General features: G+C 36.1%; 2 protein-coding genes and 1 long non-coding RNA gene across 5 annotated transcripts; 2 read left to right on the forward strand and 1 right to left on the reverse strand.

The window, feature by feature from the left end:
* Positions 1-278: 278 nt before the first annotated feature.
* On the reverse strand, positions 279-20,971 carry LOC127870718 (serine-arginine protein 55-like). Of its 3 annotated transcripts, none has more exons than XM_052413157.1 (8): positions 20,910-20,971; positions 13,723-13,859; positions 13,454-13,524; positions 8,323-8,517; positions 7,638-7,710; positions 4,641-4,717; positions 4,040-4,180; positions 279-1,374 (listed from the first exon to the last, which is right to left on the reverse strand). In XM_052413157.1, exons 2-8 carry the CDS (start codon positions 13,849-13,851, stop codon positions 1,254-1,256), a joined length of 807 nt encoding a protein of 268 aa, XP_052269117.1. In that variant the 5' UTR covers positions 13,852-13,859; positions 20,910-20,971; the 3' UTR covers positions 279-1,253. The 3 variants fall into 3 exon arrangements, with proteins under 3 accessions (XP_052269117.1, XP_052269118.1, XP_052269116.1); XM_052413158.1 differs by lacking the exon at positions 20,910-20,971 and adding an exon at positions 14,154-14,297 and having other exon boundaries at positions 7,638-7,707; XM_052413156.1 differs by lacking the exon at positions 20,910-20,971 and adding an exon at positions 14,154-14,297.
* On the forward strand, positions 11,081-11,778 carry LOC127870725 (uncharacterized). The gene is made up of 2 exons (XR_008044894.1): positions 11,081-11,152; positions 11,357-11,778. It is a non-coding gene; the product is annotated as an uncharacterized LOC127870725 (long non-coding RNA).
* LOC127870716 (uncharacterized) lies at positions 14,318-19,364 on the forward strand. The gene is made up of 3 exons (XM_052413154.1): positions 14,318-14,652; positions 16,349-17,085; positions 17,507-19,364. The coding sequence occupies exons 2-3, from the start codon at positions 16,356-16,358 to the stop codon at positions 18,046-18,048; spliced, it is 1,272 nt and encodes a 423-aa protein (XP_052269114.1). The 5' UTR covers positions 14,318-14,652; positions 16,349-16,355; the 3' UTR covers positions 18,049-19,364.
* Positions 20,972-21,722: the final 751 nt, after the last annotated feature.

Raw genomic sequence — 21,722 nt, forward strand, 5'->3', positions numbered from 1 at the left:
AATTTATAGTTGGTATGATTCCCTTTAAGCAGCGATTTGCATGTACCTGGTCCTCTGGGATCTTTCTCTCTTATTTGTCTATTTATCACAGACCAGACCTAACTAGATGGTGTTTTTAAATCGGATCTAACTAACGAGTCCCTGAAGACATTTTGAAGTCCAAACATACATAGTAGTTCTTCACAGAGACAGAGCCTTAGTGTCTTTACAAGCTCAAAGCTTTTAATGCAGTCAAGCTTAAATAAGTGTTTAATCTACATGTAAGAAACAAAATACACTTTTTAAAAGAATGAATAGGTTTAATTTTACAATATTAATTATGACATGTTTGTTTCACAAAATGGGTACTAACAATGACAAACAAAATGTAAACAAATATTAATTGATATATGAAATTTGCGATAAAAAAGATACTTAATAATAATGTCTGAAAAATAATTACCTTATTGAACAATAAAATAGAGTATTTAAAATATATAGACTCAGTCGCTTTAAGTTTTATGCATCACTTGAAATGTTAAAGCGTACTCGTTTTGCTTACTCTACTTAGGATTGCATAATTGTACCAGCTTGCAGTCCCAAACCAATGGTATACATGAGAAAATATTGTCTTTGATCACTTTGGTTGAAAAACTACTTAAAAATTGGAATGACAAAACTATAGCAACAGTTGTAGTTGCAAGAACGAATTTCAAATGAAAGCATGACAAATGAAACAAAATATTTTATGATGTGTGATGCAATGTATTGCTGGACTTTATGATATAATGATTGGTACTTAGACATTCACTAGAAATGTCTGTGGGTACAAGTGTTATGCAAGCAACATTTTTCTTTAAACCATGCACAAATAATTAAAGCATTATTGTTATTATTATTATTAACAAGTCCTTTACAATGCACACTTGCTAGATTGTTCTCACCTTAATATTCTTTCATCACAAATCTCATTTGTGAAAAGAATAAAACAAAAATATCAGAAACATTGTGATAAACAAAGACATGACGAACATGGCTTGATACAGATAAAAATCCTACATGATCTTGTGAAATTATGTACAACATCCAGCAGTTGTACAAAACAGAACTTCAAAGTTCCATCAACAATACTACAAAAGTGCATGTCACAGACCACATTTAATGGCAAAGGGAGCAATTGACTCAATGGGTCAAACTAAATGGACACATGACATGCACCTTGCAGGTGAATAAGAGATAATGTGGTTGACTGTTTCTCTCTGACAACGATCAGCTCAGTCGTCTTCCTCGTCATCCCCAGACTTTGTCCTGGAGCGTTTCTTAGGAGGGGGCGAGCTTGAACGGCTACTGCGTGAGCTGCGACTATCTTCTGAACGGGAGCGACTCCTGCTGTCACTGTGGAAAGCACGTGCTCATTAGCAAAGGTCACATCCAAACTCGCTATATAAACTAAACAGTAAACTTTAAACCAAAGTCAAAACAGGGAGTATAGACAAAAGGTTATAATCAAGACAAATTATCAGTGTAAGCATGATGCATTTCGATAAAACAAATGACAGAATACTTCCGGTAAGTTTGCCTTTCGAAATGTCTTTTATACCTAACTATAACAAGAGGGCCTGAAAGGCCCAGAGTCGCTCACCTGAGATAACAAGATATTATTAGGACAAATCTTCTGACCAAGTTTCACGAAGATCGGAAAATAAATGTGGCCTCTAGTGTTAACAAGGTTTTACTTAAGCCATATAAGGAAAAATGCCCCGCCCCCTGGCAGCCATGTTGTTCAACCAACTGGCATCATTTTTGAGCTCGTCCAAGATATTATCGGGATGAATCTTCTGACCAAGTTTCATAAAGATCGGACAGTAAATGTGGCCTCTAAGAGTGTTAACAAGATTTTACTATAGCCATATAACCATTTTTGATCTAATCCAAGATATCATTGAAACCAATGTTCTGACCAAATTTCATGAAGATTGGACAATAAAAGTGGCCTCTAGAGAGTTAACAAGACAAATGTTGACGCCGCACAATGCAAAACGGACAAAAAGCGATCAATAAAGCTCACCATGAGCACGTTGTGCTCAGGTGAGCTCAAAAGGATGCAACATGAACAAGAGTTGTGAATAAACTAATGTATTGTTCGGATCCTTTATTTAATGATCAATACAAATGTGTACAGAAGTAACGAATGTATAAGCAACTGTGAGTTTTCACACCCAGGGCTTTCCACAGGCCATATTACGATCCCTCACCGGGGCGCTTGAGTTTTGAAATCAGAGTCCCCGGGGCGCTTGAAATTTTCCGATCAGTGTATTTTTCAGTAAAAGAGAATGGGGATTGTCAAACAAAATCAAGGTTTCTCGATCAGTGTATCAATATTTCCTGTTTTAAAAGGGCACTCAGTACCTTCTTTCACAAGTAATCGCCATAAACACCACATGGGGAAATGTATAATCCACTGATAAAGACACGCATATCGATTATTCTAGCCACATTACCAGTGATTTTTTATTTACTCAATTGGGAACGGGTCCGGTACCCATGCAATTGGGTATTTTTCGCTGCGTGAAATAACCAAATTGGGAAAAAACAAGATGTGTTTGTGAAACACAATGTCCCCCTATATGACGTTTGACCTTGAAGGATGACCTTGACCCTTCACCACTCAAAATGTGCAGCTCCTTGTGGTACACACGCATTTCAAATATAAAATTGCTAACTTCAATATTGAGGAAGTGACATTACATGAGCAAATTTGACCCATATATTTGACCTTGAAGGATGACCTTGACCATTCACCATTTAAAATGTGCAGCTCCATGATAAACACATGCATGCCAAATATCAAGTTGCTATCTTCAATATTGCAAAAGTATTCATAAAATAAGCGATTTGGGCCACATATATTTGACCTCTGACCTTGAAGGATGACCTTGACCTTTCACCAATCAAAATGTGCAGCTCCATGAGATACACATGCATGCCAAATATCAAGTTGCTATCTTCAATATTGCAAAAGTATTTATAAAATAAGCGATTTGGGCCACATATATTTGACCTCTGACCTTGAAGGATGACCTTGACCTTTCACCACTCAAATGTGCAGCTTCATGAGATGCACATGCATGCCAAATATGAAGTTGCTATCTTCAATTTAGCAAAAGTTAATTTATAACTATAAAAGTTAATAATAGTAAAATGGTTCCCGGATGATAACTCAAGAACGCTTATGCATAGGATCATGAAACTTCATAGGTACAATGATCATGACTCGCAGATGACCCCTATTGATTTTCAGGTCACTAGATCAAAGGTCAAGGTCACGGTGACCTGAAATAGTAAAATGGTTTCTGGATGATAACTCATGAACACTTATGGCTAGGTTCATGAAACTTCATAGGTATATTGATCATGACTCGCAGATTACCCATATTGATTATCAGATCAAAGGTCAAGGTCACAGTGCCAAAAAACGTATTCACACAATGGCTGTCAAGGTCACAGTGACTCAACTTAGAAAAATTATTTTCGGATCATAACTCAAGAATGCTTACGCCGATCATTAAACTTCATAGGTACATTGATCATGACTCGCAGATGAAATAATGATGAAACTTGACCAGGATGTTTGTCTAGACAATATCTGGGTCAAGTTTGACATTTAGTAAAGATTGAATGAACCGACTCCTCTCAGGTGAGCGAACTAGGGCCATCTCAAGCTAGTTAATTTTACTATCTGTGCAGTAAAGTTTTAAAACAATTAAACAATATAAAATATATTATTTTTTTAAATGACTGGGGGACTTTCTAAAAGAGTCATAGCGCACCAAATGACGTCTTTTGATGCTGTTTTTTTTTATAGTTATAATGCACCACAGAACGTTAATTGACACGTTTAATTTAAAAAAAAAAAATTTTGGGAGGGGAACTCCTCCCGAAACCACCTCTATCAGCCCTGGGGCGCCTGACAAAAATCCTGTGGAAAGCACTGACACCCCATCGAGAAGATTGTAAGTAGCAGCAACAGCACTTATATAAAAACTATTTGAGTACATACGATCTCCTGGCCCCCTTGCTGCCTCCCCTGCCACCACCGCGGCCCTCCTCTATCAGCTTGATCTTCTTGCCGTTGATCTCTGTGTTGTCCAGCTTGTCTATGGCACGCTGCATGTCGGACTCCGATGTGAACTCTACCACGCTGTACACGGGAATATACAAGACCTGGCTGTGATAACATGAACTAATCGCGCTCTCTTGTAGTTGGTGCTTTTTGGTAAATAGGAAAATTAAATAAAAATCTTTGCACCTACTTCGTATGAATGAAATAAAGACCCCGTAGGAGCTTACCCCGATATGCCGTTAACATAAGTTATAAAGGAAAAACAACATAAATTGGTGCTTGAAGTATATGGAGAGACGAAAATAGCTCAACAAATATCTTGTAAAAACATGATATTCATCTAGAGATCTTTTGCATGCAAAAATGGTTTCTCTTTTTATTCAAAAACTGAGATATTAAATCACTAAATTCAGTTCAGCCAACAGACAAGTTCAGGACCTCCTTAACCTTAAACAGCCAAAATAATCCTGTTTTCACATAAAACTCCACTAGCCACATAACCAACAAAACGTTATGAAACACAAAATGTAGAACCTACCCCTCTCCTGTCCTCTGTTTGTGAGCATCAGCAAATGAGACTTCGACTCCAGCATTTCTCATGTGGTCTTTCAGATCCTTGAATTCAAAGACAAAGTCATTTGTTACAAAATACTTTAAAATGTATTAACCTTTCTTACCATATCCTCTTCTTTCTGAATTTTTTTTCTTCTCTCCAATGGTCCTTTTAGTAAAGTATCCTAAAAGCTGGGACTTCATATAAGCAACATCCAATAAAGTTTAAAAAAAGAATGATTCTTCATTACACATTGAAACTTATAACAAGAGGGCCAAGATGGCCCTAGTTCGCTCACCTGAGAGGAGTCGGTTCATTCAATCTTTAATAAATGTCAACAGACAAACATCCTGGTCAAGTTTCATCATTATTTCATCTGCGAGTCATGATCAATGTACCTATGAAGTTTCATGATCGGCGTAAGCATCATAGAGTTATCATCCGAAAATAATTTTTCTAAGTTGAGTCACTGTGACCTTGACAGCCATTGTGTGAATACGTTTTTTGGCACTGTGACCTTGACCTTTGACCTGATAATCAATAGGGGTAATCTGCGAGTCATGATCAATATACCTATGAAGTTTCATGAACCTAGGCATAAGTGTTCTTGAGTTATCATCCAGAAACCATTTTACTATTTCAGGTCACCGTGACCTTGACCTTTGATCTAGTGACCTGAAAATCGATAGGGGTCATCTGCGAGTCATGATCATTGTACCTATGAAGTTTCATGATCCTAGGCCTAAGCATTCTTGAGTTATCATCCGGAAACCATTTTACTATTTCGGGTCATCGTGACCTTGACCTTTGACCTAGTGACATGAAAATCAATAGGGATTATCTGCGAGTCATGATCAATGTTTCTATGAAGTTTCATGATCCTAGGCATAAGCGTTCTTGAGTTATCATCCGGAAACCATTTTACTACTTTGGGTCACCTTGACCTTTGACCTAGTGACCTGAAAATCAACAAGGGTCATCTGCGGGTCATGATCAATGTTTCTATGAAGTTTCATGATCCTAGGCATAAGTGTTCTTGAGTTATCATCCGGAAACCATTTTACTATTTTGGGTCATCGTGACCTTGACCTTTGACCTAGTGACCTGAAAATCAATAGGGGTCATCTACGAGTCATTATCAATGTACCTATGAAGTTTCATGACCCTTGGCATAAGCGCTCTTGAGTTATCATCTGGAAACCATCTGGTGGACGAATGGACCGACATGAGCAAAACAAACTCTTCTTCGATAGGGGGGGGGGGGGGGGGGTATAAGGAGAAAACTGCCCCTCTCAGCAGCCATGTAATTCAACTGACCAGAACCATTTTTTAACTCAACTCTCATATCAGGGAAACAAATGTTCTGAGCAAATTTCATGAAAATTGGGCCAAAAATGTGACTTCTACTGTGTTCACATGTTTTCACTATAAAAATATAGAGAAAAATGCCCCGCCCACTGGCTGCCAAGATTTTTCACCAATCCCGACCATTTTCAAACTCGTCCGAGACATCAATTGAACCAATGTTTTGACCAACTTTCATGATGATTGGGCAAAAATTGTGACTTCTAGTGTGTTAACAAGGAAAGCTGCCCCGCCCACTGGCAGCCATGTTTTTCAACGGATCAGAACAACTTTTGAACTCAACCAAGATATCATTAAGACAAACATTTTGACAAAGTAACATGAAGATTGGGCATGAAATGTGACTTCTACAGTGTTTACAATGTTTTTCTTTTTTTTTACCTAGTGAACTAGTTTTTGACCCGGCACAACCCAGTTTCGAGCTCGGCCGAGATTTTATTGGGACAAAGCTTCTGACCAAGTTTCATGAAAATGGGACAAGAAATGTGGCCTCTAGGGTGTTTACGAGCAAATGTTAATGAACGGACGGACATACGACGGACAAAGACCGGTCACAAAAGCTCACCTGAGCAATCAGGTGAGCTAAAAACTAAACATTCATAAAAATATGGGATGATGATGATGATTTCATGATGAATGATTACAAAATATTTTTTTCATCAGTGCTCACTAAAACCTGAAAGAGTAATTACCTCACTTGTACACAAGCGATCAAGACCTGTCTTAAATGCACACTCCTCCTATATCCCGTTCCATACGATCTCGGCAAGCGATTTTTGCCACCAACGGACCAAGATCTAAGATACCCCATTAACGTGCAAGCGTAGGAGAGCGATAAGTGTGATCAGATTTCTATTGGGCGCGAGGAGGAATGGTTCTGGCTGTTCCCAAACCGTTGGCAGCCTAACGCTACCAAGTGCTCAGGGATGCCTAGATGCCGTCCCCTGTGGGCAGGTGCGACAATGGGGCCCGGGATCGACCACTGATAGGCGCTCGAACACTCACGACTCACGACGCCCTAACCCCTAACTTGAGCCAGACTGTGTAGCCAAGGCGACCAGATTTCAGAGCCATTGTGTCCTTTTGAAATGGGGGGCCAAAGCTTAACTAGGATTCGCATTATACCAAAATAAATCTCTGAAAAGTAAAAGAAAACTGAATCAGAATGAACCCTGATATGGTGCTTACTGCATGTTATTCTGAGTGACTTTCGTACACATTGATTTAAGTTTTGTTTTTTCCAAGATACTGGTTAAATAAATATAGAATGTTTTTGTTTAATGAAATAGTAAAGAAAACTTTCAAAGTTTAACTTACACTTAATGCACTGTTGGTATAAGTTATCTTTCTATCCCTCTTCCAACAGTAACTTTATTTCAAAAGCAAGCACCATTTTACCCATTTTAGTTAAAAGAATAGATCCCAAGAACTGATGAATCATATAATTTACACTTTTTACCTTGCACAGTTATCCAACACAGTTGTATTTTTTAATTCACATTCCAACAATCTGACCATCATAGTTTTGGTCTTTGTTCTCATAAACCGTTACAATCAGAAAAGATAATTTTTCAATACACTTATTTCAAAAAAACGCATCCACATAAATCCTCTCACCTGCCAGCTTGCCCTAGATGACAAGTTCTCAACTCTCAGTCTGTAGTCTGTTCTCTGTGGTGGCCCAAACCTGCTGTGAACAACACTTAAAAGTAATACACTGTATCTGCTAAATGCACATCTGTTTTCTTATTTTTTACGATCATAAGGTTGAGCAATTACCAATTCCATGGTAGGTAATAAGACACGACAGTCAAATTTTATCAAATGACAGCTAAATTTTATCAAATAACTATAAAATCATTTGAATGACCAAGACATGATTTTATTCTTATCAGCATTTATAATATTAATGTAAAAACTTGTTAGAACCTAACTGATATCAAAGCCACAATCACAACAATTTCAAAAGACTTCCAAGTGCAGATTATAACTTATCAAATTGTAGAACAGTTCTCTTTACTTAAGTTTTAAAATAAAACACTCCTTTAAATTAAAAATCTCAGCACTTCATCCAACTTCAAATAAGGCTATCACTAGTGCTCCAGCTTGTAATAATTAGCAAAGCCCCAGCCCAATGTGGATGTACCTAATTGCACTTTTGTCCTAAAAGTTATGTTTTGGACAGTCTGACCAAACCTAGTGAGACATTCCCACTCTTAGCTTATTTTTTTTAATATATGTCCACAATGCAAATTATAAATCCTGGCTGAAGCACTAACCAATGAGCGCACATTAGTTTTACCTTCGGCCACCAGCACTGCCGCCTCCATAACCACCACCACCACCACCACCACTGCCATATCTGTCACGGCCACCACGATCCCCATAGCGGCCACCACCACCACCGCCATATCCTCCACGATCCCCGTATCTACCACCTCCCCTCGGACCACCTCGCTCCCTGCCTCGGGAGGCACGGGCATGCTCTATGATTAACCTAAAAATGACAAAACTTTTTGTTAAGTTTTTCATATACCCAAATGTAATGATACCATAATTAGTAGTAATATAATATTGTGTATATTTCAGTTTTTTTTTCTTCACCATGTTATGAATAGGGGCTGGGTCCTTTAGACTTTGGATTGTGAAAATTTGCGTTTTGACAAAATTGGGAAATTAGTGTTGTTGTTTTGCTTAAAAATGCTTATTAAGTATTATTTTTACTAAGGTTGAACTTATATGGATAGGAGATGAACAAGCTATTGAGATCTAAAAAAAAATTGCCTTTTTTTTGGGAAGCCTTTCATTGAAAATGTTTAGCTCCCATTTTGAAAAATATATACTTTTTTCCATTGGGAATGGGGATGATTACCGGACCCGAATTTAAATGAGAAACAAGAGATGTGTTGGTCAGTAACTAAATGCCCCCTATAGCGCCGCTTTGAAGCCATAAATTTGACCATTGACCTTGAAGGATGACCTTGACCTTTCACCACTCAAAATTTGCAGCTCCATGAGATACACATGCATGCCAAATATAAAGTTGCTATCTTCAATATTGCAAAACTTATGAAGAAGGTTAAAGTTTTGTTGAAAGTTTTGATTTTTTTTTGCCCTTTGACCTTGACCTTTCACCACTCAAAATGTGCAGCTCCATGAGATACACATGCATGCCAAATATCAAGTTGCTATCTTGAATATTGCAAAAGTTATGACCAAGGTTAAAGTTTTGGTTAAAGTTCGGGACACAGTACAGTGCCGACACACACATACAATGACAGACAGGCCAAAAACAATATACCCCCGATCTTTCGATCCGGGGGCATAAAAAAACACTCTTTAGGCGGGATAAAGTTGGGTAAATAGATACATGTAATTGACATAGGATCCTTAAGCGACTCAAAATATTCCAAGAAGTCGATATTGCTTTGATCATAAGAATGAGTACTGGCAGTTACTGAAAAATTCACAAATTGGTAAATATCAAAGGCCCTGCGGACTCTGATTTTATGGGTGAGCGACCGTTAAATGGCCTGTAGAAATAACTGTATTTTACTGATGTTAAGTTGCCCCCTTTTGTCATTGTATTTTCCTTTTATTGAATAATTGATCCTGTAAGAACTTTTCAGTATGTGTATGCAGTAGTGCAGCAACAATACGCCAAAAACCGTATTGCAATATATTGTCAGTTCAAAAACCCGTATTGCAATATATCGCAATATATTGCTAACTTGTACCAAAATTATAACTTGCCAATTACCCGATAATCCCGTATATTCCAGTTTTAAAGCAAATTTTGGCAAATATTTACCCTATACCAGTAAATGTGCTCAAGAATAACAAGAAACACAAACATTCGCAACTTTTCTTAAGTATCAAATACATTTTGGCATTTGTTACTATTTAAAGATGTGATGAAATAACGTCCAACCCGGGCATTTTTCCACTGAACACGCGTAATTCACCTGACGTGATGTTCCCATTTTTATACAACACAAAATACACCCATACTTTCCATGCAACGTCCTACATGTCTGTATAATATTCGCGCGCTTTTTATTGAGACAAAGGATAAAGCACTTTTTATTTGACGCTATAATTTTTTATTGTCGAATTAGCATTAAAATTTTGAAGCGTATTTACGAAATTTGGATCACAAATTAAATTATGCTCAATTCAGAATCGAACGAAACATTTACAGCTGTGCGCAATTAATTCAACGTTAATCTGTTCAAAAGCATCGAACGAATGCTCCGTTGTAACAACGTTACTCCGTATAATATACTTTTCAGAATGCTATTTTTACGAAAAAAATATTTACACTGCTTTGTTTTGTTTACCTTGTTATCATTATTTCGGATGGCTTTTCTGGACGAAATGTGAATGAATTTTTGTAAAATTTTCGTACCGGTATGATGAAAATCGTATCGCAATACAATATGCGGATTGCGTATTGCGATATATACCGGTATATTGTTGCAGCACTAGTATGCAGTACAGGGAATAATCAAAAATTTACTATCTATGGGTCCCTGAACTCGCAGATTTTAGACCAATGAGTCACAGGCCAAAATTTATGAGTCCACCTTGAAAAAGAATGGGTCCCAAATTTTGAAAGATACCAAGTAGTGAAGAAAATATGTCTAAATCACACTAGCTCAATAACTATACTTGCATTAAACTTATAATAATCTCAAAAACTTGTTGAAACCAACAAAAAAACAAATTCAGAGTTATCACTATCTTGTTTGCCTTCACACAGGGTTCGCCAAAACCGTCGGTCCGCCGGTCCTGACCGGCAAATTTTTCTAAGGACCGACAAGTGATATAGGATAATCGGTCCGACTGACCGACACAATCGGATGAAAAATGGTTTCAAAAAGATCACTCAAAGTGTATAATATGCTATTGGATTAATAGAAGGTAAATGCTTTTTGTTCAACTTCTGTCAAAATCCTTTTTTTCTTACCTTCATTTTGAATTTTAAAGTTGGATTAGAATTGACTATCACATGCGAGTTGAAAATCAACGGTCTTTGTTAAAAAAGCAACCGAGTGCGTCCGCCATTTTATTTGTTCCATTTAATTTCTCCACAACAAAAACCGCATGAAAACTTGTTTCAACAGGCATTTGTGAGCACTTCTGTTAAATAGTTTCATTATTATATTGTTTTGGGAAGGATATATTTTAATTTACACACCAACAATTTCTGAAATCAAAATTAGATTTTTCTACCGATGTACTTTATTTCGGATATTTTAAAATTCGGACATAGGGATATTTATGTTTTGATTTGTTGTTGATAGTTTGTAGCAATATGTTTTGTGTTATTTCAGACAACAAGAATGGATGGTGGTAATTATCATGGGCCTTTCTATCAAGAAATAGGTGTGTAAGACATTCATTTAATTGAACCTGGAAATCAACCACCTCAGCTAAGAGAAAATATTTTAACAATAGGTGTTGTTTTAGAACTTGTGAAATCGGCTAATAAACAGAAATTGAAGTCATCCAAAGTAGTGTGAATGGGTGTGTGCAATTAAGTCAAACTTGATTGGATGTCACCCGCACATTTCAAGAACACGGATTTGTAGAGCTGTGCAGGCTAAAAAACAGTTTGACAAAAAGAAGTCTAAAAAGAATACCTTTGGTTTATATGTGGCTTATTAATAATATAATAATTGTTTAATTATTTCGATTTTGGACATGTTTTTATTGTATTTTAATGTGATCAAAACCAATAAACATCAAAAAGGTACTCTCTTTTGTTGTGTTTTGCTGTTATAGTTTAGTCGGACAGTGGGACTGACAGAAACTGATTCGGACTGACAAAAATTTCAAGTCTGTCAGTCCGAATGACTGACAGATTTTTCAAGTTTTGGGGAACCCTGTTCACATAGGATATAACATTATCTGTTACATGAATGTAACCTGTTATAACATTTCAACTTGATTCAAATCGATAATATTATTGTTAACATCCGAATTGCGAGCTTGTTTATATTATTGTTTACGTCCGAATTGCGAGCCGTTGACCTACCATTATTAAAGTTTAGATTTGTTTGTTTTGGTTTATTAAGCTTCAACATATTATTTCTTAGGCATTTTTTCTGTCTTATTTATGACTAAGTTACACAAAGTTAAAGCAGGTTTTCATCCGGGGACTCAGATATCATAACACATTCAATTTTAAAGGTCGATTCTAATTGGTTCGTATAATACATCAGCGGCTCAACTAGAGCTAATCAAAAGACTTGCTGGAGTCTTCAAGCCTCATTCGGTTAAACTTAGCGTTCATTGCCAGTGGGTTTTTTTGATGAAATATTCGGCGTTATTCGGCCCCATTCCCCCATCTTTAGAGTATATATTTTTCCCCCAAATATTTTTAAAATTCCCCTCTCGGAAGTGTTATTCAATTTTAATCAATACCTCATTTAAATACGTCTTTCGTTACGAATTACTACAATTTTCCTGAACTGCATCCACGTGTTCACTTTATTTTAGCCTTTACCACAAACCGTACGTAGTTCACTATCATGACTTTCGCTTTACGACATCTACCGCAAACCATATGTATTCCAACATGTCGCACAACAACAAAAGCTATCGTAAAAAAATTTACAAATCTATTTTAACTTAAACATAAATTGATATTCTTTTCAAACAAGTACAACTTAAAAGTCAGTCTTTTTCAAATGCCAGCAATGAAACGCCAGAAACGTCCGGTCAAGAAAGTGTTGAAAGACTGTTAAGTTTGCTCAACCTGCTTTGCACGCCACAGAGAAACAGGCTTGGGGAAGCTACACTGAAGTCCCTGATCAAAAGTTTGTCTGCACACGGAGAGACTTGGTGAAATGGTCACCAGAATAATTGATAAATTCGCTGAAAAGCCCAGAAATGTTGAACTTTGAACATAACATGTTAATGAAGAAAAGAGTTTGAATTATGTTTTTCTCCCTCTGTATGGTGAATTATAGTGTTAAAACTTGATTTGTACTGTTACTAGCTAAGCATAGAAAGTTCCCCCTTTTTCCCATTTACGCGCGAATTTTCCCCCTCTCAGGGGACCCGACCCCCTTCCCCCAAAAGTGAAAAATACACTGATTGCTACACTTTTGACTCGTACTCAAGATGGTTCGTACCTATCCTGATTCGCGTATGCGTTAACGAATACAGTTCAGCAATGCGTCCGAGTGGACGCACATATTTCAAAACGATGCGTCTATTTCCATATTTGTGCGTCATAGACGCGGGACGCACATGTAGATTATTCCCTGCAGCACAAGTTTCAGCAAAACAAATTTTCAAACATAGGTTTTCCTGCTCTTAATGATTGTTGCCAAAGAGATGGACAATTTTTTGTTTATCAAAAGGCATAATCATGTTATCAATGGCAGCACCGATCATACTTACATATGATTGGAAAAATTTACCTTTCACCCATTAATTCTTTCCCATTGAGCTCATAGACTGCATCATCGGCATCTCTAGGATCATCAAACTCCTGCAAATTGACGGTATTTAAATCAATAAAGTTACATGTTGGACAAACATAATACTACTTTAAACAATTAAACACTTAAGTTTAATCATAATAATAAGTTTCCTTTAAAAAAATATATAATATGTAATGATTCGCTGATAGTGAGGTCTAACAATACACAATTCAAATTATATTTAAGTTATAACTTAGTAAACTTACAACAAAGCTGTATCCATTCTTCATTAACACTTCTCTCAATCTGCCATAACCTTTAAAAAATCTTTCGAGGTCTTTTTCTCTTGCATCTCCAGGAATTCGTCCAACATAGACCCTGGTACCTGATGACATGTCTGAATCTGAAATGCATAATTTGTTTTAGTACGGGAAAAAAACTTTAAAAAATAATCTAAATAGTTGTTAAATTCACAAGAGGCGTCGTTTGCCTGACAAATTTTGAGGTGTATACTTATTATTTGAAATTTACAAGTTCCTCATAAATTATTCATTACGAACGAGTTTGATGGCGAAACCAACGAAATTTTTGGTTCGAATTATCCTCAAAAATCACCAATTATGGTATAAAAGTCTTATTGAATATTATGCATAAGACATATTTTTATCCTAATGCACATTTCCATATAAAATTATACCAATTTTTAAGCCGTGTTTTCTTGTCAAATTAAACAGATTTTCTTCCTTCTTGCTGCGTGTTTGGGCTTGAATCACGTGACTGTCTACGTAATGTTCGAAAGTTTCCGGCAAATGCCCGTATGTTGGCTAAGAATCACTAAATTTTATATAATGTATTCATATACCTGACAAAAGTGTGCATAGAATGCTTTTTCAGAAATATAGGCGAGAATTGTTTTAAAGAGCAAACTAAATATCTAAATCATTTGCTAAAAATCATGGCTGACCATTCATAATTAGATACGTCTACTGTTCACAGTGGATCTAACGTGATGACGACACTAATTATATTCAACATAATTGCCTCTATTGTGTGTGTGTTTTCAACAATTACTGTCGTGTGACATTTTGACGATTGAGATTTCGACAGCGGAAATATCCGAACATATGCGGAGAATCTTCAACGATTGATGATTATTAAATTCTTGATAACATCTGTTGTATCACGTTAACATAGAGGTAATTGATCGTGTGTACATGTACTCACGTTTCCCTTTAATGTAACAGGATATTAAAATTTTGCTGTAGGTTGTGTATTTGGGCATGTTACTTCCTGATATGAAATTAACTGTTCATGTTATTTAGACTTCTCTTTAATTACTTTCATTTTCTTATTACGAACACTAAATTTCGTTCTTATTTTGGTTTTTCTACAGAACAAAATATTGATGAAACCTCTGTCATATACTATGAATTGTGCAGTAAATTTACGATGGAGTCACATAAGACATATATGTATATACAACGAAATACAACCGAATGAGCCGGATGGGACGCGGAATGTGACCGTCAGTTCCGAGACATTTGCTTCCAAATGAGTACCGATCTTGCAGAAAGGTTGCTGAATAATACTGAAATGTTGTTCTTCTAAGAATCGGTTCTGAACTGCATATTTTGTACTATTTGGCTTTCTGTGTATAAGACGTTTGCACATCAACATACTTTTGGTTGATATTGCTGTTGCTGACTTCCATGGCCATAGTAGGTGGTGCCGGTGAATTACTTACCGGTATATTAATTGCATATCAGCTTGAGCTTTAAGATGGGAGTTTATTCGTAAACCGTACTCGGAACTAGACTGTACATGTCTTGTACATATATCTTCTTTTGGAAGATGATCACCATCTTACATCGTAAAAAATGATCGGTTAGTTCCGATCACTATGTAAACTAGCGATCGGTGAACAAACGGCGTTTCTTCCTTTGTCGATCTTTAATAAGTCGAACATTTGATCGCTTGCTCGACGTTCCTTCTTTTGAGAATTTCTAGACTGCAGCGATGAGTCTGTATCTTTCATGAAACTCGGTAAACTTCATTGTGTATACAAGATACAGAAAAAGAACTCTTTCGCTCGTCGTCATCGTGGTGCTTTATAATTATGTTGCAATTGCGGATCATGCATTAAAAGTAAATTTTAAAATGCCATATTTAGAGTTTAAAGGTCAATTGAGAACCAGAAATATCCGACAACACAACTAATACAGTCCGAATAGTTTGAAATAATTAAAATAACAAGGAAACATATAATAAAAAATGTGCTTGTCCCGGGGATCCTACCATGACATCTCAAGGCAAACCTTATCAAGCTTTAACTTCTTCACACCGCAGGCTGTTGATTTTGCATGGTAGTTATAACAAGATAACATTAACCCATTTATGTCTAGCGCGTACAAAAAAGGCCTTGGCAAACAGCGTAGACCCAGATGAGACGCCGCTTGATGCGGCGTCTCAGCAGGGTCTGTGCTGTTTGCATAAAGGAATTTCTGTAAGAAATATTCTAAATATATAAATAAGTATACTAGACATTCCCAAGTTTGAAAATAAATTGATCCAATTTAGAAGGATTGGAGAGTCCACTAGACATAAATGGGTTAATTGCATAATTATCGATGACGAGCGCTACACACGCACTCTTGTTATTCTAAGTCCGATTGATATGATTGCCAATAAACAAACACTTTTTTAACATCTTTCTCAGCAAGAAATGTTAGTTTGCTTGTAAGTATGATTATAAAACATACATTATGTCTTGAATCTATGACACATTTTAATTCTCATTTAGCAAAATTGTGAACACGTCCCGTTTATTTACCCTAAAACTCGTACATGTTTAACTGTTATTATAATTAAAAAATTAATATTGAATATTTAAAGGTAAAAAATGGACTTAAAAAAATTGAAAGGCGACGTCGAAGCGGGGGGCGAACATGCGCCTCGTGACAATGAAAAAGAAGAAGAAAGATCGGACGAAGAAGAACGCAACAATGATGAGGATGAGAGAAGTGAGAGATTTGTTGAAACGAGGGACAAGCCGGAGATTCTCAAAATAAAATCATTGAATCAGAATAACAAAGAAATGGCACCATTCTACTTTGGGGATACGCTGGACAACAGAATGGCGGAAATTAGGAAGTCGATTTATCATATCCGAAATAACTGGTCCGAGTTTCAACAGTTTCAGGCAGCTTTGAAGAACTTGCTGTTAGAGGACGACGAACTAGACTTCAAGGACAAAGAAACCCGCATTCACTGTGCCCATGTTCTAACCGCTGATCGCGACTGGTTGACGCTGGATGAAGCACACTCAAAAGATTTAGGATACGAAGCTATCAAGTTGTACACCTCAAAAGAGGGACATGCCAAGATCTACCGATTGGCAAACGCGATTTTTCGTCAAAAGGCGGAAGTTTCGGCGGAACGCATTCGGAGCGTCGTTTTCTTGATCGAGCTCATCAACATAGATCTGTTTAATTACTGCCAGAAGGATCAGACAAAGGTCGATTTCCGTGGCACAGTCTACAGAGGAATCGCAGTCACTGAGGAGGATCTGCAAGCGTTCAAGGACCTGCGGAATCAGCCGATTGCAAACCGAAATATTGCGGTCCCTCTAGGTATTTTTCAGTTTTTATATATATTTTCCTCATTTTTTGGCTTATATAAATATCAGTCACATTGTCAATTTTAAATGATTTTACTATTTGTTCTACTTTGTATTGCTAGTAATAAATATACCTTTACGATCGCACAACAATGTGTTTCGTTAAAGTTAAGAAAATTTGACATGGATTTGTGTCTTTAAATGTCTGAAGCTTTTTAAGTACACGGTTAATACTTTTCATGTTTACATATCATCGATTATTCAATTATCGTTGTAAAAAATCTGCCATTACAAGTATAATTTAAAATTTGCATAATATCTATTTATTGTCAGTATTCCAGGGCATAATTCTGAGTGGAAATAGTTCATCGAAGAAACCTTTTTATTGCTGAATCAATCGCATGAACAAAAAATGAACGCGTGGCTCTTTGTAGGTCTGTTTGCCTCCAGTTCGAAGTTAAAAGTTGCGAAAAGATTCATCAGAAAGCAAATAGAGCGCGCTGACCCCGCCACACCCCTGATCGCGCTTCTTCTGAAGATCCACGTCATCGGAGTCAAGCCTGAATACGTCGCGTTTTATAAACGTCGTTTCCCCAACGCGGAACTTACAACGATCTGCGCGGTGGACATACACGAGATTTCCCAGTATCCGGGCGAGTCGGAGGTCCTCTTGAGAGGTCCGTTCAAGTTGATTCTAGACATGTACCGTGACGAAACGATGAAGATCGCCGGCCAGGCACCGTTCGTCGTCGAGGCGGTGATGCTCAATGCGAACCGTGACCACATTTCTACCTCAACGTGTCTCGGTGAAGATGACGCGTTAGCACGTGACTTATTCGCTGCAATGGTTACGGAGACGAGGAGCGAGTTCGCGGCCGCGTACTGTCTCCGCAAGGGTTTGAGTGTCGACCAAGAGGAATACACGAACATTGCTAAGGCAAGCAAAGAGAAATTAAACGAACTAATGAAAAAGTAGAACTTTTTTTCATCAACACGCTTTATGTCTATAAAAAAAGTTTTATTTTTACTGCTTACATAAGGTTAATAACCAGCTTGTCGACGAAGTTGACCTTCGGGCAAAATTCGTTTCAAGTCGGTGAGTTAAAGGTCAATGTCACTGGTACTTTAAAACAATAAACACGATTTCTGCTCAATACCTTGATGGAGATATTGTGCGTAGATTTTGTGTTTGTAAATTTAGCCGAAAGGTATTTGCTTGTTTAAATTGATTATAAAATACCTCAAACTTTGTATTTTTTAGTTTACATTTCAGACCTTACTTTGCGTTTGGAATCGGGTCAATGTCACTGCTACTAAAATAGATAAACTGTGTTCCGTCCAATAACATAAGTTTAGTTTAGATGTGGTATTGCGTTGAAATTGTGTTCAAGTCGCATACACAGGTCGCATGCAGGCAGGTCTATCTTGGGATTGCAAATTTATTGAAATAGAAGGTGTGTTTCGTGTTTTTGGTTCAAACGTTAAACATTTTAGGCAATCACTTATGTTTTCAGTAATAGTAACGTGTAATGTATGTTATAAGGTTTGTAAAAGCTTACAGCAGGAAATGTTTTTGATAGGGAGCTTTGTGAATTTGTTGTTTAATATGTTTTACAAAACGTGTTCTTCACGGCCTTAATGAATCTCAATGTTTACCTGTCTGCTAGAATCTCACGCTTGTAACGCGTTCTGAATACATGATTCAAGTATTTTTTCATACCGATAGTTAGACAATTCTTTTTTATTATATTAAATGTATTACTGTTAACTGAAAACTTTGTGTATGTTTTGTAGTTTAGCGACAATATTTTTTTCGTTTCTAGCAAATAATTATTTTGCACACAACTGATTTTAGTACTTTGATTCATATGCAAACATTAACATTTTGTTACTTAATTATTGTATTTCAGTTAATTTAATAACAATAAATATTAATCACACTACATAGAAATAGAATGATGTTAATATACTCTACCGATAAAAGAATGTGTAGAGCATTTGGAGGTTAACATGAGTTTCTGGAAATAATACTTTATATCAGGACGTATAGGTCCCTATTTATATTTAGTTCGATTAAATGTATTATCATACGAAACATCTATTTATATTTCTAATCCATATCTGAAATGTGTTCGTGTTGTTAATGAAAATTCGTTGGCTTTGAAGACAATTTCGATATTAAAAACAATTGATGACGTGTTAAAAATATAAGATAATACAGGTAGCTCACAAGCGAGATTACCGATAGTACTAGCTTTTCCTATCGTGTGAAGAAATTAAAATCAAATCACAGATCTGTCTTCTTGTTATAATTTATCTGTAAACTCGTGTTACAACACAGCTAATGTGATAGGCTTGTGTAATGCTTTGTCGGAAAACGATCATCAACAGTACCGATATAGACATTTGTCTGGGACCTAGGCTACCGGGTGTACAATTAAACGTACGTTTGTATAGGTCCCTGGAATAATCAAGCTGCTCTTCAAAAGTTAAAAAGTTTATTTTGTGTCAATGTGATCACGACTATTAAAAAAAAAAGTGTTTTGTTGATACTAAGTAATTCTAGTTTATTGAGTATTTCTAAACACGATTTTAAATCATTTTGCAGGAAAACAGCAATTCGCTTATCGAAAAGAATATTCTGTGAACTGTGACATATTTTGGAGCAAAACGTTTTGCATGCACTTTTGTTCCAATTGACCAAAGATCTATTAATATATTATATTAATAGATCTTTGAATTGACACATCGCCAGTTGCCAACCAAATCCTTATCTGAATATCGATCGACCAATCAGCGATCGATTTATCAGGCGCGCCAGTTGGCAACGACCTGTCACGGGATTAGGTGATCGTCTGATAGGCGAGTTGTCAATTATGCAATATGTACAGAAAATTTAAACCGTTCAAACAAAGAAAATAATTAAGAAAACGAAAACTGATGATAACCTTTAATAGTTATATTACATAATATCAATAAACGTTAAAAATGCTAAATTACTATTACAAAATCAATTAATAACCCATGGAACATATATATATTTAAACAAGAAATATCTTTAAAAAGATATACGGCGTTGAATTTGTAATGTTTGCGACCAGTGAAAGGAGATGGAATGAAGCGACCATGTATTTTAATGAAGGTATAGTGAGTGATAATAAGCTAATATATTTTTATGTATTAACAAATAAAAATGAAGAACAAGACGAGGTTAAATTGTATGTTTTATTGTAAATAAGTATTGTAATGACTAGGTTTTCATAATTGAACGAGTAATACATTAGTTTCAATAGCAAAAAAACATGTTCGCCACTGAAAAACTATGAACATAATGTTGGAATGAAATAAAAGATAATGTGTTTTAATGTGTACAGATGTTATTAGAATGTAAACATAAAAGACTCAATATTGCAAGCATCATAGTGATATGAATTTTTTGCAGAAAAACAGAACTTTATATAAAAAATGAACAAAACAAAGTACAAAGAAACATATTAACACTAATAAACGCAAATATGGATTATTATAAATCAAAGACAGATATATTTCCAATACCTATATATTTCCTTAGTATCGCGGGCTACCGCCCAAAAACCCGCTTTGTCGATAGGGGTAAACAACTGCGTACCGGTAAAGTGCAATCTAGCCTGTTTTTGTAGTGTTTACCATGTAAACAATAGATTCTGGTTAAGCATGCGCAAATAATTTCCTTCTATATTACATATAAAATAGTTGAAGTTCGATATCAATTTGTACCATATTCAAGCAATGATCCACTATATCATCATACATCATTGGAAAGATAAATGCAATATCGTTGTAACTCAAAATATTCACCTTGGAATAGGCACACCGGTTTTGACAGCTGTGCAGGCTATTCTGGTTCCCGTCGGTCTAATACAAAATGTCAGGGGAAGATAATCCAGACTACTGTGCAGGAGACCATTTTGGGCTCAAATAGTATGACCTGCTTTCAAAGCCGGGAACCATCGACAGAAAAAGAAGAGCACAGAAATGGCTTTTATTTTCTTATTGCTTACAAATATACCTTCAAATTGATACCAAAACATACCATTAGCAATTTATTTTTTCAAATCCTATGCATGCACTTAACAATTTGTGCTAAGTATCAAACTGACTGTAACCCTGAAAACAGGAGTTCCGGTTTGGGGTTATGTGACCTTCTTTTAATTGTACAGACATGTGATTAATGCTATACTGCTTCGTAAACTAAGGAGAAACGTTTCGATGTAATGTTTAGATGATGTTTTGTATCATGACAGTTTATAATTTATTGTAATTTACATATAATTTACAATATATTCATATTTCAGTTCACATTATATGCATCCAATGATTTAGTCTGGGAACTAGACTACCAATGTTTACGGTGATTTTTGTATTATTAGCCAATGCACAATTCCGGTTTATTCATTTCGGACCTATCATGAATGAAGGTCATCTAAGGTCAAAAGTGACGTTAAACAGCTATGCCGAAAAAACATAAAATATATAGCCGTGTTTTATTTATCCTTATTTATTCATATATGGATGAAGTTTTAACCATGTATGTGCCCTATTTATTCACCAAGTCAGCCTTTTTTACCTTAATTTTAACGATTTTAACGTTTAAACCACTTTGTCGGAAAT

Source organism: Dreissena polymorpha, chromosome 3 (genome assembly GCF_020536995.1).
Source record: "Dreissena polymorpha isolate Duluth1 chromosome 3, UMN_Dpol_1.0, whole genome shotgun sequence".
NCBI classification, from domain to species: Eukaryota; Metazoa; Mollusca; class Bivalvia; order Myida; family Dreissenidae; genus Dreissena; species Dreissena polymorpha.